Genomic DNA, 18,912 nt, shown 5'->3' with positions numbered 1-18,912 from the left:
TCTTTTGAATCTTTTGAATTTTTGAAACATGAGAATTTATTGCCTGGTCAAAAACACACATTTAAAAGAAAAAAGCAAAGGATTCATCCCCCAAGTCCTCTTTCTATAAATGAAAAGTCCATCCTGATGGCTTTTCTTGAATCATGTGCTGGCACTAATATTAATGGTGACGCTTTGCTGTGGGTGTACCGAGAAGATGCCTCTGAGCCCTCCATCACGGGATGCATTGTGGCGTGTTTGGTCTGTAGTCGTGGAGAACTGTGGTCGTCCACCCTCTCGTCTACTTCCCCCAGTTTCTCCAGTATTTTCCAGATAGCCCTCTGGAATTGGAATACTTTCCTGGGCCATGTGACAAGGGTGAGGCCAAAGCGTCCCACGGGGAATTCATCCTGTGGCCTGAGAGGGACCGAGTTCTAACCTCAGTTCCTTTAGACACTTGCTGCTTGTCTGGCCACATGCTGCCTTCTCTCCTACGAGCAGCTACGCACCCAGCCCACTCTTTAAAGGCCAAAAGGCCATTTGAATGGCAGTGTATTATTCAACAGGATCATTGCTTTTGGAAAGAGATCACCATGGCCAAGAAAAGCCACTTTCCTTTCCATAGTAAATGGAATTTCTACAAAATAATCCTCTTAATTATAGAGACAAATTGTGTGAAGGGTCAAATTTTACTTAAAAAGTAAACTTTAAAATGGTTACAGCTGAGTGGTAAAATTATGGGTAATTGTAATCTTCTTCTGTTTTCCAAAAAATTTTTTGTGTCAGTACATATCAGATTTATAATCCAGAGAGAATATTACTTTAAAACAATAAGCTTTGAATTTTGTAAGTAGGAACCCTTTTTAGCATGCGTAAAGTAGTACTTTCATATTTTATTAGCTTATAAATTATTGGCTTATTATGTTAAACAAAGAATGATTGAATTGACACTCAAAATGGGCCTCAAGAGATCATTGGCATGATGTTAAGTGGAAAAAGCAGGATACTGACTAAAGCTATCTTTAGCAGTGGTGTGTTTTATTTAAAATTCATATGCATAGAAAAAAAGATTAGGAAATGACATCAAAAACTCGTAATGCTTGGTTATAGAGTGTGGCTATAGTTTTTTTTTTCCTCTACTTTTCAATTTTCTTAATGTGGTTGTGTTGAAAAACTATGTGTGTGTGTATTTAAAGCAATTATCTCATTCTCTACCGTCTTGAGGTATTACTCTCCTCTGTGGATTTCCAGATAAAGTAAATCACTGTTTCAGGATTTCTGTATATATCAAATAGGGAAGTATAGGAAATAATATTTCACATTTGTGCATCATTTTATGTTTTATCTCATCTGAACGAATTTACAGGAAAGTGAGTAAATTTTTATATGTTAATTTGTAGAGGAACCATCTTTATGGAAAAGAATGATCTTTACCTGAATTCCATGACTTAAAAATAGCTTTTTCCCCTATGCACTCCCTCTCAACAGTATGAAAATAAGAAAAAAGTTATTGCAGTTTTAACAAGAAGAAGAAAATATAGACAACTTCAAATTTGAGTCTCAGCGAAGTTCTGAGAAAAGGGTGGACAGAAAGCTTGAGTATCCTTAGGGTGCAGTAAATCTATTTATTGCTCCATCAGCTCGAAGCCTAAAGCCAAACTGTCATTCTGTCAGATAGTCAGGCTTCTCAGGGGATGAAGCTGAACCTCTTACAGTTCAAAATGAATGCAAACTGCTGAGCACTAACGAACCTAAGAACAATTTGCATTTTCAGTAACTCTAACCATAAAATTTTAGAGCTGAATTTGAAGATGCCTAATTTAAACAGGATGTAAATGTCCTTTTCTAACTGGATAGTGCAAGAAAATATATGGGGTTTTTTTTTGCCAGATCTGGGCGGTCCATGCGAAGAGGTTGTGTATCTGACCCCGGGCTTTGTCAGCGTGTTATTACATCCACAATGTTGGTTGCTGACCTTCTTCTCTGAGCTGGCCTTTGAAGCTGTGCTGATGACCTGACCTTGCAAAGCAATGCAGTCGGTGGAAGTCACTCTCTAATGGGATCCATGAGCAAATAGTGTCTGCAGGGGAAAAAATCTTACAGTGTCCCACTAATTTTTGGAAATTAAAAGCATGACACTTTCCAGGAAGATGCTGGGCTTTAGAAGGTTCTAAATCGCTCCTGGTCCACTGACTACCCACTTTCTTGCCCAGCCCAATTCTTAAGTTACCTTCTTCATCCCACAGACATTACTAAAGGGAAGAGAAAGGCTCTCCCGTCAGGTTCCCTCACGCTTGTCCTTTGATTCCAGGATCAAACGAAGAGTAGGACATTATGGAATGTTTGGTGCGTGAAGCCCAGCAAATTTGGAGAGGCCTAAAATATTGCTAAATTAGATGAGTTTGTATTTAATTCCTAGAGAAGATGAACCTAACAAAGAGGGAGCTTTGGTAGCGCACGGTGTGAAGATCCTGCAGGTGCAGTCTATTAGTCTGTATTGTCAGGGTCCCCAGGGTCCCCCGTGTGGTGTGGATAGTTGTCATGTGTCCTACCCAGAGAGAGGCAGTGCTGCTCGTTTCAACCCCAAGAACATCACTGGACTTGCTTTGCTGGTAATTGCAAAACATTTGTGCTGAGCCTGTTCTCATCCAGTTCCCTTTGTGGAAAAAGGCAGGTGTTTTTGAGACAACTCTAGCCATAAAAGTGTAGCTGGGGGATGTGGAACAAGACCTTTCTCTGGTCAAAACTGATCAAAACTAACTGACAGATGTAGAAATCCACCTGATCACCTTTTGCATGCCATTCTACCCAGAGGTACCCAAAAAACCCTGTGAAGGAAAGTATGAATGAAGGCATATTTTTGTCTCATAGTCTAGTGTAGGTTAGGAACACAGAGTCTGGAGCCTGGAGTCTCCCCACAACCAGCTCTCTGCCTTAGGTCCATGACTTAGCATCCCTGTGCCTCAGTTTCCACATCTGTACAAAAGGGATACAGGAGTACCTACCTCATAAGATTGCTTTGAGTATGAAATGAGTATTAAATGCCTCTCTTTCACATTTTATAGGAAACATTTGATTTAAGAGGTTTTCAATTACTCTTTTGAAATATTTTTACAGACTTTTCATACTCTTCTTCAGATTATGGTTGATTCTTCCTAGGAAGCTTGATGGAATGTCCTATCAGATGGGTTATCATAGATTAGAATACATTTAATTGTAATTAATTTTAGGGGTCTCATGTTTGGGCTCTTCAGTTAGATAGAATTATGTATAGAAAGAATTATCAGATAGCTTTCTAAGTGCCCCTGTATATGTTCAGATGTTTGTGCATTCAACAAGTATTTATTAGCACATAGGGCAACCAGACTCTGTTCTGGACCTTGGGAATTTAGAATGTGATAGATAAGGTCCTCATTGTCACATGGTTATGTTCTAACGAGGGAGACAAACCATTAGCAAGTAAACAAATAAACGTGATCATTTCAGATGTGCCAAGTGCTATAAGGAAAGTGTACCAGGATGCAATGAGAGGGACAAGGGTGAGTACAGATAGGATGGCCAGGAAGCAGGGGTCTCTTGAGGAAGTAAAACTTATTCTGTGATTTAAATGAAAAGAGGAAGCTATCCATATGCTGTTGGGAGAGAGGAAAACATTCCACTCCCAAAGAGGGTCAGTTAATGTAGAGGGAAGAGCTAGTGCAAAGGGCCTGAGGTGAAAGAATTGTGCATGGTCAAAGGGCAGAAAGAAGGCCCAGGCGACTGGAATGGCCATATTGCCTCCATTTAACAAATGTAGAGCCTGGGAGGTCACACACCTGCCCAAGGTTATGGTCAGGGGTAGAGTTAAGAATTGAACTCAGAGTGGATACATGCTCCTGTGACACATGTCACAATATTTTGGAAAGCTTGGTATATCTTATTTTTATTTTGACTTTTGGAAAATCAAACATGCAGAAGGAGTGTAACAAGCCCCATGCATCCATCACACAGCTTCTCCAGTTATCAGCTTATGGCCAGTCTTGCTTCATCTGTTCTTATGTCTTTTATTTTCCATTTTTTAATGCTTTGATTCCACACAGCAACATTTGTCAACTAGTACCGTGTTACAGATAGTGCATTCTATGAGTATATAAAGGTGCGAAGCACAGTCTTTCCTCAGTGTCTCACGATCTAAGAGCAGAGGCCGCCTATACAAAGATTATAGCCTGTGACAAATAACTGGTGTAAACCAAATGTTATGTGAACACGGAGGAGAAGGGAATTAATGCTTCCTTGAGAGGTGGAGAAAAGGGAGTTAGGGGAACTCACAGAATGAGGTTGTAGGAAGTGGAGATGGAAAGAAGACAAGGACAAAGGAAAGAACATGAGCACAAAAGTGGAGAGCATTTTGGGACAAATGATGGGAACTTAGAGCATTTAGTAGTGATGGAGATACAGCTTGAAACATGGGTTGGCCCACATCCTGAAAGGTCTCAATCACCTCTCTAAGAAATTTAAATTTTATTTTGCAGGGAATGGAGAACAATACAATGTTAATAACAAAGAACTGGAATCATTGGATCTATATTTTATGATGATAATGCTAGTGACAGTGTGGAGTAATAGATTTGATCGCCAAATCTATGAACCTGGGACAGGGAAACTAATGAGGAGACTGGTTTTCTAGGGCAGCTGAACATTAGATTATACAAGACAGATGAAATGCCAAATTGAGTTCCGTAAATGTAGAATCACAGAAGTAGGCTGACAGGTAGATCAGATAAGGCTCAATGGAGAAGATGGTTCTTGACCTTGATCTTGAGTATGAAAACATAGGTGGAAAATAAAGGAAGGGGATTGCAGTTATTAAGGTACAGAAGGTTCAAAAGCACAGGGCTACAAAAACCCAAGGAATGTTCCAGAACTCACTGGGGGGATATGAAACTGACTACTGGCCAGTATGCTGTTAAAGTAGTGTCAGCAAAAGGTGATGAGGGCTTTGACAAATTCAAAGACAGGCAGTCGAGGCAGGGCTTGGTGACTGCTTGGGATATGGAGGGTGAAGGAGAAAATGAGCTGCAAATCTGAGGTTTCTAGACTAAAAATATTTTAAAAGGTAGACCGTTTAACAAGATAGAAAGCGCAAGAGCACGTTTACAAGAAAAGATCATTTGTATAGTTACGCACATACTTGTGTGTTGCCTGTGGAACATTTGGAAGGAAAAACCCGGCAGGCATTTGGAAATTCAGGTGTAGGAAGTAGATTTGGAGTCATGAGCGGAGGTGATGAGAGGCTGAAGCTAAGGAAATAGTGACTATTTGCTGATATTTTCCTTTTATAACTACAAACCAGGTGAAACCAAATCCTTTATGAAACATCTCCCTCTGCTCAGTTCAGGTCAGAGCATGACCTTCAAGAAGAATGACGTTTTGTGTGTTGATTGCTGTGTGTCCTGGATGCTAGCGCCAGAACCTTGTGTATAGGGGCCGTCTCTCTTTCCAACATAACATTTATGATAGTATTCTGTTACAACAGGAGTTTGTGACAGTCATTCAGTTGGAGGGTGACCAGAGCTGCTTTTAATTATGAACGTTCCCGTACCTTTTTCAGTTCACCCAATGCAGAGTGTGCTTCTGTACTATAACTCACAGCATTCCTGTTTCTTATTTCAGGTTTCATCGTCCGTAGTGAAATGCAAGACCCTTTGAAAACATAGACTGATCATCTTTGGGGGAAGCCTTGCTTCCTGAAAACCTGATATTGCACTGGGATTTGAATGTGTGTGTTTCCATTGGACTTCTGGTGAAAGAAGTGTGTGAAAAGTGCTCCTCACCTGGACAGCCCAGCTGGGGCCACGAGCAAAGGGAGGGGCGCGGCAACCCTGCCGTCCAGCACGAGTATTGCTGGTGAGGGACACCATGGTGGCACCAGTTGTTCTTCATCAGGAGTGTTCATCAAAGAGAACGAGCAGAAGACAATCGCTGGCTCCGTTACCAGAAAGCCACATTTTAGCGTGCGGGTAAAAGAGAAATGGGGAATGGAATTGCTGGGCCCTGGAAAGGGGTGGGGATTGAAAATCAGAACAAAAGAAAAATATTTCATTATGTTAATGAAGAAAAGAGAGAATTGAAGCATAAATGTATTGTTGAAGTAGGCTTTTGGTAGCTGAGAACTTATTGATGGATTTGGGAATCTAGTGACCCAGCATGGATTCCTGAAAGACCTGATCCTAGAACAATACTATGTTGGTACAGTATAGTACCATTATTTTATGTTGTGCCAGTGAATCTAATTGCCAGAAAGAAGTCTGTTTTCATGCATCTTTTTCTTAAATGCAAGAGGCTTTTACTGACTCTTAACAAGCATGCTTACCCAAATTTTGTTGCATGCTTTAAGTAGCATAGCTATAAACACTTCACGTTTTTTTTTATACTTCTACCTAATATACCAACCTTCCACAAGGATAACAGACTGGGAATAAAGTCAGATGTAAGGTGACCCTATAAATCTGTAGCAAGCTTTAGAAATAAATCTTTTGGCCTTTCCCTAGCTCGATTATCTCCAAAGTGAAAACAACCACTCTTGAGCTAAGGAAGATAATATCGACAATCACTGTACCTTTAAAACAAATCCCAATCCAAAGTTAAAGCTTAAGCAAAATGCAAGTGTTCTGCCAGCCGTTAGCTCTGAGTGGGAATGCAAAGGACTACTTATTTTTAGTGCTGCGTTAAGTTGGATTGCTGCTATTAAAAAAATAAAGCTCTTGGATCAAAAAAATACTCACCCAAAGGCTTAAAAGACCACAGGAAATTTCTGCTAAGTTGCAAGTGAGGAGACCCTCGTTTTGTATTTTAAGAGTCTGCTGATTGCGTCCGTAAATACAGCATTGACGTTCAGTGCAAAAGTCAGTGGGGTTCCGGTTATGGAAGGTTTCCTGGTGAGCCTACAGTCAGTACTGTTTACTTTGAGACCCTCTGTTGCTATCTTGCTATTTTCCATGGAGTCATGGGCACAGCGTGGCTTCTGCTCCCAAATACATATGACCCTATGTAAATACAACCTTGCATTTAATTGTTCTTTCATGATTGTTTTGTGCCCCTTTTATTAAAAACACATGAGATGTATAATAACAAGATAAGACCTAAATAGACTATTTTATTCTCAGAGCTTGGACTAAAATTTTCTGAAATGATGCTGATTTATAATATGGAAGACTAATTTTTTATTTCAACCAAAAAAGCAAGCATTTAATCTGGTGGATAAATGTGGATCCTGCCATTCATTTATATTTTAAAGAACCACTTGAAATTGGATGATTTTGCTTAAAAATAAAAAATTTTAGCCTCACTTGGCCCATTACAGAAAGCCAGGACCATTTTCTAACTAAGAAAAGTAACCAGCATTGTTTCACCTCTTGCTGCACTCAACTATGTGTATTAATAAAATAAACCTAGATTTCTGCACTGTTGTTATTTCATTAATAGGACAAGGACATGTTTTTGCTTTGAAAAAATTTTCTGGAAACCCAAATGTCTTTCTCTGGCTGAAGTTTTGTCCATTTCATAGTGTTTAAATCCAGCCATACATATTAACTTTATTCCAATTTTTTGTCGGTCACCCTTTTCCTTATTATATCTTATTATCATTTTAGAGTCTTGGGAAAAGTACCAATGAATTTAATGTTGTTTTAATTTTATATACTTGTAATCATTAAACATTGTCTTAATTTCTAATCACAGACCTCTATAAAAATGGTAAATATAAGACATTATCACCATTTTATCACTCAAGGTGCATGTCATAGAAAGTCTCTATTTGGTTGATAAAAGGAAGAATTTTTTCCCACTTGTGGTGGATGTGATGCAGTTCTTATTCGATACATTGAGATGCACCCAGTACAGAAATGAGAATCTGGTACCTCAATATAGTGTTTCCTTGGTATGAGATGTCAGATTTGTGAACTACCCACACTTTATCTTTGTAACTGATTGACACGTTTAGAGAAAAGCTCAAAAGTCAGAGAGAAGTTAAAAAGTCAAAAAAAATTAGCCACCGCTAGTTTAATGTTTAAGAATTGGACCCACCAATTATTTCATTAGACTGATTCTTTAAAGAAAAAGCTGTGGAAAGAATCGAAGGATTATGAGCTAAGCCGTATTTTGCAGAATAAGGCTCTATTTTAATAGCTAATTTTAAAAGGCAGAAACGATGACGGTTCACACCAACAGCCCATCCAGAAGTTCTTGCCTGGCCGCCCTAAAAGAATGCACAGGTGTGGACCACTCGCCAATGCTGGCCCAGTTCCAGCATTTCTGCAATCCAGCCCATCAGCTGCAATTCTATAAAGAAAATAAGTGTGTGTGTGAATTGGGTGGTTGTAACACCCCACCAAGTTTTCCCTATTTCAACATAGAGGAAGTGAGTGGGTTTTCCTGAGTCCCCAGGATGTGATTAAGGAAGAAAACAAACCCATCTCCAGGAAGGTCCCAGGCAGGAAAGAACTAGACAGACTCTAAAACCCAGACTGCCTATTTTCATCTTTCTTAAAGTAGAGATAAGGAACATTAACATTAAGGTGGTAAGAAGACGCTGTGGCTTTATCAGCATCCTCCTGGTCATTATCAGCCAGTCTGCAAAATTAGTTCTTGGGTGACCAGCGTTAATTTAAGGCAGCCCTGCCTGATAATTTCCTGTGGTTGTAAAATGTCTTGCATTTCTTATGTTTGACATAGTTTACCTTTATGTTAATTCCTTCAATTATTTAAATGAAATCTATACTATTCAGAGAACAATTTTGGGTATTTGAATAGCTATTTTAAATACAGGAAAAAGCAAACTCATCTGTCTCTGATTTATCCAGAAAAACTGACTTCCTGGTTTCATTTTGTGTCCTTTATTAGCATAGTAATTGTAGTTAACTTATCTTTCTCTCATGTTAGTAAATATATTCTGTTAGTAGAAATTTCTGAAATGTAAGTGAAAATCTATTTAAGGAAGTAGGGGAATCGCATACACCCTTCAAAAATCATCAGGTGTTGAAAACAAGAGATTCCTTAAAACCTTAAAGAAAACCTTAAAACTCATATTTGGGTTTTACACCCTGTAATTAATTCAGTGCCGCCTTGGTACTTTTTAAAAAACGCAGCAGCTTACACTTGAAAGAGGAAAAAAAATCAGCATTAACACTGCATGTCCTGTTATGTACCACATTTTAACACATAACAAACATGGTATTTATTCTTAGTAGAATCAGAAAGATGCGACTTTCAAAAGTTATACTGTATTCACATTAGAAAAAGGAAGTCTTGTCTACCACGCAGTAGTATGTCCGTATTTAAACAGAGAAAGCTTTCTTTTCCTCCTTTCTTGCTCAGAAATTTCCTCAGTTTGTTATTTCTTGTGATCGCAGCAGAACATTTCACACAGAGTCAGAAATCCTGCTCAGAGCAAGTGAGATGGAATCACTGGTACAAGATATATGTTTATGTCATTTCATCACTGTGGTGGCTTAGGCATTCCTGAATTCCAGTCACGTTATTAAGTCTAACCTGACTAGGAAAAGTATATACTTTGAGATGAGAATCAATTTCTTCACGTCATTAGAATATGTTGTGAGCACCAAGGAACCACTAAGATGCAATTTATTTACAAAGTTGTCCCTTGGCCTGTTGAAATAGCTTCACTATTCCACTGTTACACTATTGAGTATTTGCTCTTTACTTATTGGTAGGATATATTACATCGTTTTACTTAGCAAAGCAGAATGAACTTCTAGAACTGGATTATGTCCTAGAGGGGAATGCAATGGCAAAAGTAATCATCAAATAGGACCATCTTTCTGAGAGAAAGCAGATCTCCAGATAGTTCAAACCCAAGTTCCCAAGAGGTGCCTGAGGCTCTATTATAATTTGGCAGTGACCCACGGGCAGTGGCGACAAGGGTTGAATACTCCCAAACCATTCTCTCTTTTTTTTTTGTAATCATTAAGCTTAAGCTATGTATGGAAATGGGAACTACCATTAGCATTTCTAGAAAACAACAGAAACATAGTCCACTTATGCTTTTTCAAAGACAGGGTCATCCCACATTAAGAAATGCCATTGTAAATGCAGTAAGATTTCTGGCAAAAAAAAACCCAAAAGAATTCTGTGGCAGCTCTTCCCACCAAAAGCCAACCCTGTAGGCACAGATCATTTTAGCCGTGCTAGGATTTGCTGCACAAAAATGTCATTTAGCTTGTCGCATTGCTAGCACAGCAACATGTATGAGCAAAGCACCGTTGATCAGTGTTTCTCAGTGGGGATGCTGTTGGCATTGGGAGCTGTGTGTTCTTTGTTGTACAGAAATGTCCGACACGTTGCAAGGTGTTTAATATCCTAGGTCCCTGCTGACTATACGCCAAGAGCGTGCCAAGGCTTTGTAAAAACCAAAAGTAAAAAATTCTCCCCTGTGATCAAATGCTCTCCGAGGAGGATAGGACCACCTCCCCACCTCCCTTGCCTACCAATGTCTACTGCAATTTGAGGACACACCGGAAAAAGTTTCTATCTCTAAACATCGGCTCGACTGCCTTGTCTTTCTTTGGGCCCTGAATTGTTTCCTCCCGCTTCACTTTTCAAGACTTCTGTTTTGATGCAGCTTTAATTTGCCGGTGCTTCAGGGAGCAGGTTGCTGGGCAGCCTTGGCCGTTCTGGTGGGCACCATCACTTGGTTAGTCCCTGTAAGTACTTAAAGGAGAGATTTCACATGAGGCAGACTTTTCTCTTTTTTTAAGCCTCACAATTATACTTCGGAAGTACACTGTTGGTCATAATCCTTGTCAGTCTTATGAGGATTGTTGCATGGCTTAACCACAAGCACAGCGACTAACAACCCACATAAAAAAACCTGTGGTCTGTGAAAATCACCCTTAGACCTCACCGGGTAAACTGCATCCCATGAGTTCCAGAACAGTTGCCTGTTTATCCTATGAAGGAAACATTTAATCCACAAGCAAATACTTAAATTCTCCCTGTAGAAATATAGTCATGTGGTTCATCTGCCCTGAGATTTGTGAAAACTGAATTATAAAGGAAATGTGGATTAACTGGATTGCGTGCATATTGTTCATTCTTGAATGAAGGTCATACGCAAAGCAAGATGAGTTTTACCTAGGTGAAACATTATTAAACTATAGTAACAATACATAAACGTACTTACTCTCTTTGTTGCTCTTTGTCAAGAAAACTGAATGGTAAATATGTCTTGAAATGATTTGGAAGAATTGTGGCTAATAGAATGGAATTAATTTAGCCACTGTAGTTTTTTAAAATATTAAAATTTCTAAATATCTTTTTTGAGACAGAGCAATTCAAAGTTGAAAAGGTGATTATATTGTGAACTTTTAGATGGTGCTTAAGAATTCTTATCTTGTTAAATACCGGTATATATTTTTTAAGAATAAATTGAAGGGAGTAAATGAAGCAGAATGCCACTCCACCCTCAGGTCAATTTTATGGTATATTAAAATGCCAATAGTATTTGTGCCACTTGCGAGTTTTGGGGGCTTTTCCCTTACTGCATGCTTTTCTTATAGTTTGACTGTATCGTTACATTGCTTAGAGAGCTTCCACAAGGAGAAGTCGCTGTTGCAATGCTAACTAGTGTTTGAAGACTATCTGAATGAATCTAGGATCAAACCACTTTCATTACTTAAAATGTAGGCACTAATTTTTATTTTTATTTTTTTAAATATTCTATGGCTTAGAAATGTGCCAATGTGCTCAAAATATTCTGTACCGATTTCACCAGACTGAGTACCTACCAAAAACTCAAACTAGTCATTATTTTTTTCTGTGTAAGAGTGATTCTTAAATAAAGAACCATAGGCGTTCTTTCATTATTTCAATCTTTGGTGAAAGTGATAAGAATGGTAAGCTGTGATCATTATCAGACTGAATGATTTCTGATTTCCAGTGAGTGATCTAATTCTCCGTGTTACACAGGTATAATATCTGTGAGTGTGAATAACTGGAACTGTACTCTGATTGACATGACAGTTTCTCTCTTTGTTGTTCTTGGCCTGTACTGTGTTATAGTGTGTGGGTATAAATATCTACAAGTATACACACCTATGTACATGTATTCCACTATTGTAACCTGAAAGAAAGACTATGTATTATCTTTTTTTATTCCGTACTGGTGTTTGTGTTATTTAAAAAGCAAAATTATGCTCTATTTAGTTGTATAATATTATCGGATACTTTACCGTGCACAATTCCAAGTGCCTTAGAACATTGTTTAGCTTTCTTAAATATATATAAATGCATATATGTATAAAATTGGGAAAAGTTACCTCAATAAAATCATTGGGAAATTCCCAGCTTTAGTTTGTTCCAATTTCTATTGTATTCAGACCGTTCTCATCTTTTAAAATTAAAAGCTCACAGAGCCCTCACCTGTAAAGCAAGAATAAGACACCTTTTCTGATTGACTGTTACTTCAACCCCCAACTTAAATTTTTTTGTATGTAAGGCCTCACTTTTTATTTAAAATATCTGTCTAAAGAATTGCTGCTTTAAACAGCAACTTACAGTATGTTTTAAAACTTCCTGTCTTTTTATATTTGAGGATATCTGAGGTTGATGTTTTTATTGACATTAGAATATGTAAAAATAAAAGTCCCCTTAGGGTTTATAATATAGAAAATAAACAAACTTCCTCATTAAGCTTACTATTTAATGTATTATAAGCAAGGAGAGAGGTCGGGAATACATTTTGACCAGAAAAGGAATTGGAATATACTTTTCATGTTTTCCAACAGTGGTTACAAATTGTAACTTAGCTTCCCTCAACCCCAGGATAAGGGCAAAGACATGAGAAGAAAGTTGAAAAGCAGTTTGAGTACCATTATCCTAGACAGAAGACATGTAGGAGAGAAGATTGGGGCCAAAAAATTTAAAGAACACACAATTACTAGGGACCAGCACCAAATGAAAGAATGGAAGTACGTAGTATAAAGGACCTAAAAGGTACCAGAAATTGAGGGAAGGTAAAAGGATTAGGACCCAGGGGAGCTGACAAGTTGGGTCAAGATGCCAACTAACAGATTTCCCACAATGTGGCCCTGATCTGAGGCAAAGCACGTTTCCCTGACAAATCCCAGACTCTGGAGGCCCTAGCTTCAGGAGGTGGCCATCCTGTGCAGCAGCGAAGTCAGGTGAATAACTGCACCCAGCTGAGAAGAGGACAGTGGCTCACCTTCATCAAGCACTGCTTGGAAGTCAGGCCGAGGTCCAAGTGTTTAACAAGCAGCTTCTGTTTAATCCAACAGCATCTCAGTGAGGCGCGTATGAATAATATTATCATTCCCATTTTACATTCAGGTGAGTAAACTGAAGCCCACTTGCCCCAAGTTGCACAATAAGACTGAAACAAAGACCAGAGACTAATTTCAGCTAGTATACCAAGCATACTGCTGTTATCATTTAATGTTCTAGGGAAGAATTTGTGCTGCAATGGAAAAGGATGCATTTCTTAGACAAGCACACCCTTCGTATTCTGACTTCTTGTGGACTTTGCATCGTTCCTTTCCTTTGAGCTATCTTACAACTTTGTAAGTTGTGGAAGGCTGACGGTAACATAGAATAATTCTTGTCTCTAGACATGTACATAAATTCTGTCCAGTGGGGGTTCCGCTGTCTTCCCTAGGTCACTAGAGAAGCCAGTTTTGTCTCCGTCTGCACATTCTTCTCCATTTGCCTGTTCTATAAATGCTCCTGTTCTTTGGCTCGTCCTCTGAACGAACTGTAACATCTTACTGGTTCCCTCATCAATAATATATATATATTTGTATGTGAGTCATGATTTTATCATTAAAAAAATTATTCTTTAACAATATTTATTGAACCAGATTATCTTAGTATATAACCTGTCTCCTCTTTGGTTTTTATTTCTAAGTATCTTTACTTTTTTATACACCAAATGAAATAGTTCAAATCTTCACTGCAGACATATAAACAATGAAGAAGTATCTAAAAGGAACTGGAAGCTCCCTGCGACCCCAGCTCCTCACGGAGAATTGCTGTGGGCAGTGTGGCGCATGGTCAACTAAATATTTTTCTATGCTTGTGCTATGATATTTCTGTGTAAAGTGTTTTTCTACTTAATAATTTTTTTACGAAAATTACCGTCTACCGTGATGTTTTGCAATCTTTTTTTTTTCTGACTTAATAAGTGGCTGTCTATGTCGATCTCCTCTTCCACAACAGACGATGGTATGAATGTTGGGGTTTTTTCAGTTAATCCCTTACTAATGGAATTTTAAGCGTTTTATTTTTCCCTATTACAAACAGTGCTACAGTGAACATCCTGGTACATCCGTCTTCTGTTGTTGTTATTAAGGTAAAATTGGGCCGTTACGTAGATTTCAGGCGTACAACATTACAATTTGGTATTTGTATACACTACAAAGTGATCACCACCTTAAGTCCAGTTACCATCTATCACCATACAATTGATCCCCTTCACCCATTTCAGCCTGTCCCCAATCTCCTTCCCCTCTGGTAACCACCATTTTGTTCTCTATTTCTATAAGTTTGTTTCTATTTTGTCTTGTTTGTTCATTTGTTTTGGTTTTTTTAGATTCCACGTACACATGAAATGAGATGAGATTTGTCTTTCTCTGTCTGACATTTCACTCAGCATAATACTCTCAAGTTCCATTCATGTTGTCACAAACTGCAAGATTTCCTTCTTTTTTATGGCTGGATAGCATTCCATTGCATATGTATACCACATCTTTATCCATTCATGCATCAATGGACACTTAGGTTGTTGCCATATCTTGGCTACTGTAAATAATGCTGCAATGAATATGGGGATGTGTAGATCTCTTCAAAATAGCGTTTTCATATCCTTTGGATAAATACCCAGAAGTGGAATAGCTGGCTTATATGGTAGTTCTATTCTTAATTTTTTGAGGAATCTCCGTACTATTTTCCATTGTAGCTGTACCAATTTATATTCCTAACAGCAGTGTATGAGGGGTTCCCTTTTCTCCACATCCCCTCCAACACTTGTTATTTCTTGTCTTTTTGGTAATAGCCATTCTAACAGATGTAAGGTGATATCTCATTGTGATTTTGATTTGCGTTTCCCTAATAATTAATGATGTTGAACATCTTTTCATGTGCCTATTGGCCGTCTGTATGTCTTCTTTGGAAAAGTGTCTATTCAGATCCTTTGCCCATTTTTTAATCAGTTTGTTTTTTTGTTATTGAGTTATATGAGTTCTTTATATATTTTGGATATTAATCTCTTATTGAATTTATGATTTGCAAGTATTCTCTCCCATTCAATAGGTTGCCTTTTCATTTTGATGATGGTTTCCTTTGCTGTGCAGAAGCTTTTTAGTTAGATGTAGTCCCATTTGTTTATTTTTGCTTTTGTTTCCCTTGCCTTTGGAGTCACATCCAAGAAAACATCACTATGACCATGTCAAGCAGGTTATCCTCTATGTTTTCTTCTAGGAATTTTATGGTTTCAGGTCTTACAGTCAAGTCTTTAATCCGTTTTGAGTTAATTTTTGTGTATAGTGTAAGATGGTGGTCCAGTTTCATTCTTTTGAATGTGGCTGTCCAGTTTTCCCAACAACATTTATTGAAGAGACTGTCCTTTTCTCATTGTATATTTTTGACTCCTTTGTCGTAAATTAATTGTTTACTTATGTGTGGGTTTATTTCTTGGCTCTCTATTCTGTTCCATTGACCTGTGTCTGTTTTTATGCCATTACCATACTGTTTTGACTACTATACGTTTGTAGTATAGTTTGAAATCAGGGATCATGATACCTCCAGCTTTATTCTTCTTTCTCAAGATTGCTTTGGCTATTCAGGGTCTTTTGGGGTTCCATACAAATTTCAGAATTAGTTGTTCTAGTTCAATGAAAAATGCCATTTAAATTTTGACAGGAATGGCATTGAATCTGGTACATCCATCTTGATGCACTTCCCTTTTTGTGAATTAAGTACCTCCATAAGCTCTATTAATATTGTCAAGCATGTAATTCATAATTCCTAAAGTTACCGCTTGAGTGTCTAGGTCGTTTGACTGTACTCAAGCAAGTTGTCTTCACTTTTGCGCACATTGGCTTTCTAGTGCTTGGAGATCCTCGGGTCATGCTGATGGAGAACCACTGCTGAATGTGATGTACATGGAGCTAAGATGATAGGCACCATTTCAATAGGCAACTTCATTTCATACGGAAAAACAAGACATTTTTCAAAGCTTAGACTAAACCAGAAATTCTGTTTAATCATTTTGAAATGGATGCTGTTCATTAGAGTACACTAATAAGAAGGTAGGGGAAATATGGTTTGGATTTATCATTACTACAATATTTCAATTATGGGTGATTTTGATGGTAGGAAATAACATTTTTCTGTGTTAAGACAAGCCAAGTTTCTGTATATATACCATTTTAATGAATGCATTGTGCTCGATGTTGTATTCAACAAATATTAAATGAGCTAATGTATATACAGCACCCAGATCAGCCGCTGACACATGTAAACTCACCATACGTGTTGGCTTTTTGAAATAGGATATATTCTAATGGTTAAGGGTTACTCTCAAGCTACACCTGGGTTCACATTTTGGCTTCATCACTAATGGCTTTTTGCCCTTGGGCAAAAGTCACTTAACTTTCTGTTCCTCAATCTTTTTTGTTTTTTTTTTTTTAAAGATTTTATTTTTTTCCTTTTTCTCCCCAAAGCCCCCCGGTACATAGTTGTGTATTCTTTGCTCTGGGTCCTTCTAGTTGTGGCATGTGGGATGCTTCCTCAGCGTGGTTTGATGAGCAGTGCCATGTCCGTGCCCAGGATTCGAATCAACGAAACACTGGGCCGCCTGCAGCGGAGCGCGCGAACTTGACCGCTTGGCCACGGGGCCAGCCCCTCTTTTTTTTTTTTTTTGAGGAGGATTAGCCCTGAGCTAACTAGTGCCAATCCTCCTCTATTTTGCTGAGGAAGACTGGCCCTGAGTTAACGTCCATGCTCATCTTCCTCTACTTTTTATACGTGGGACAACTACCACAGCATGGCTTTTGCCAAGCGGTGCCATGTCTGCACCCGGGATCCGAACCAGTGAACCCTGGGCTGCCGAGAAGCAGAACATGCCAACTTAACCACTGTACCACCGGCCGGCCCCCTGTTCCTCAATCTTTAATCTGTAAAATAATAATAACAATAATAGTATATCTCCTTAATCCTTTCATAAGACTTTAATGAGTGAATATATGTAAAGTGCTTTGAACAGGGAAAGTACTATTGAATCCTTCTTATGCTACGCCCTGGGGAAGTAAAGTTGGCATGACAAAAACCCTTGCCCTGCAACAGGTTACTGCAGCCTGGTTCTAAGTCAGATGAAAATAATAAAGATTTACAACTTAGTGTAACTAGTAGAGTAGTACAATCTCAGGATACAGTGAGAGCATGTGGGATGGACCCTAGTTTCGAAGAGTAGACATTTCCTAAAGGCGGAAATGGCTAAGCTAACACTTGACAAACAGCGAGGGAGAGGAAGAGTTTTTAGCTGAGCATAAGAAAGCCAATCTCTTGTAGGTGCATTTGGAAAGTGCAGTTTGATAGAGCTGGGTCCTAGAGTGCTGTGTGGGCAATAAGGGGACAGGATGCTAAACCGATGGGTAGAGACCACACAACATAGTCTTGGCTGCCATGCCAAAGAGTTTGGACTTTATCCTGAGGCCAGAGGGTAGACATTGAAAGGGTTTACACACAAAAATGACATGATTGGATTAGAGCATTAAAAATAATAAATTTGATAAAAGGGGTAATCAGGTGATACATCTGGATATTTAGAAGCTAGAATGGATAGAATTTCCTGACTGGCTGCCTTATGGAGACAGTGTAGCATATGGTTAAGGGTGTAGCCTCCCTGACCAGACGGATGGGCTACACATCTAGGCTTCTCCATTTACTGTGTGACCTTAGGCAAGTCACTTCAGCTCTCTGAACCTCAGGCTCTACTTGTCTAAGATCGGGTTGGTGTTATTTAACTGTACTTTACAGGCTTATCAGAGGAATTCAATGGCATAATGAGCATACAGCGGGCAGCACAGTGTGTGTAGTGTTAGTATTAGCCCAGTAAATACATAAAGCAACAGACTATTACTCAAAACAAAAAAAAGAGCAAGCAGTGTGGTTAAGGGGTCAGGCTCTAGTCAGACTCCAGTTTAAGGCCCTGCTCTGCCATTTCCTAGCTGTGTGACCTTGAGGAATTTCCTTAATTTCCTATGCCTTAGTTTTAGCGCTTGTAAGATAAGGAAGAGCAGAGCGCCTCTCCCGGAGTGTGAACGGTAAGCAAGACATGAGATAATTCAGGTAAAGTGCCAGAACATGAATTCATTTAAACAAATATCCATTGAGTACACGTGCCAGGCACTATGCTAGGCCCAGAGGAAGAAAGACACGATAGTAAATAAAACAGATCAAAACCAAACCAAACCTGCCCTCCCGGAGCTTAGTTATAATGAACGCCTGGCACATGGGAGTGCTATGCATTGTCTTTGTCACAGAGCATTATCCCAAGATCAGTTCTGTGGTCCTAATCAGAACTGTTTCTATAATTTTTACTGTAATAAACAAATAATATCCCATAAATATTTACAGTGGGAATATGCAGGACAGAAAGACGCAGTGCGAGATAACTCAGACATCGGAAAGACGCCAGAAATTGGGAAGGGGAAACACAAATCCGAGGACAGGTCTGCTGATAAAGCTTTGAAGGCGCTGCCCCCCGCTCGCGCCCAGGACAGCCTGCGAGAGCGCCGGCACCTGCCTGAGCTCCTCCTAAGAAGGTGTGCTCACAGCCTCTTTGCTTAAACCACGTGAGACGTTTGAGGGACGCCTCGGAAGAGAAGCAGCATTAGTGTCCGCCTTATAAAATGAGGTATG

The 18,912-nt window shown here is 38.9% G+C and overlaps 1 protein-coding gene across 6 annotated transcripts in view; it reads left to right on the top strand.

Moving 5' to 3' along the window:
• Positions 1 to 12,326, top strand: part of PHACTR2 (phosphatase and actin regulator 2) — a 249,617-nt gene extending 237,291 nt beyond the window's left edge. For all 6 annotated transcript variants that reach the window (XM_070602773.1, XM_070602776.1, XM_070602778.1 and 3 more), the window contains one exon: positions 5,632 to 12,326. In XM_070602773.1, coding sequence (XP_070458874.1) covers positions 5,632 to 5,647 — 16 coding nt within the window. In that variant the 3' untranslated portion in view covers positions 5,648 to 12,326. The remainder of the gene's footprint in view (positions 1 to 5,631) is intronic.
• The last annotated feature ends 6,586 nt before the right edge of the window (positions 12,327 to 18,912 follow it).

Source organism: Equus przewalskii, chromosome 32 (genome assembly GCF_037783145.1).
Source record: "Equus przewalskii isolate Varuska chromosome 32, EquPr2, whole genome shotgun sequence".
In the NCBI taxonomy this organism is placed as follows: domain Eukaryota; kingdom Metazoa; phylum Chordata; class Mammalia; order Perissodactyla; family Equidae; genus Equus; species Equus przewalskii.
Note: the sequence above shows the minus strand (reverse complement) of the source record. Positions and strands in the feature narration are given on the sequence as shown.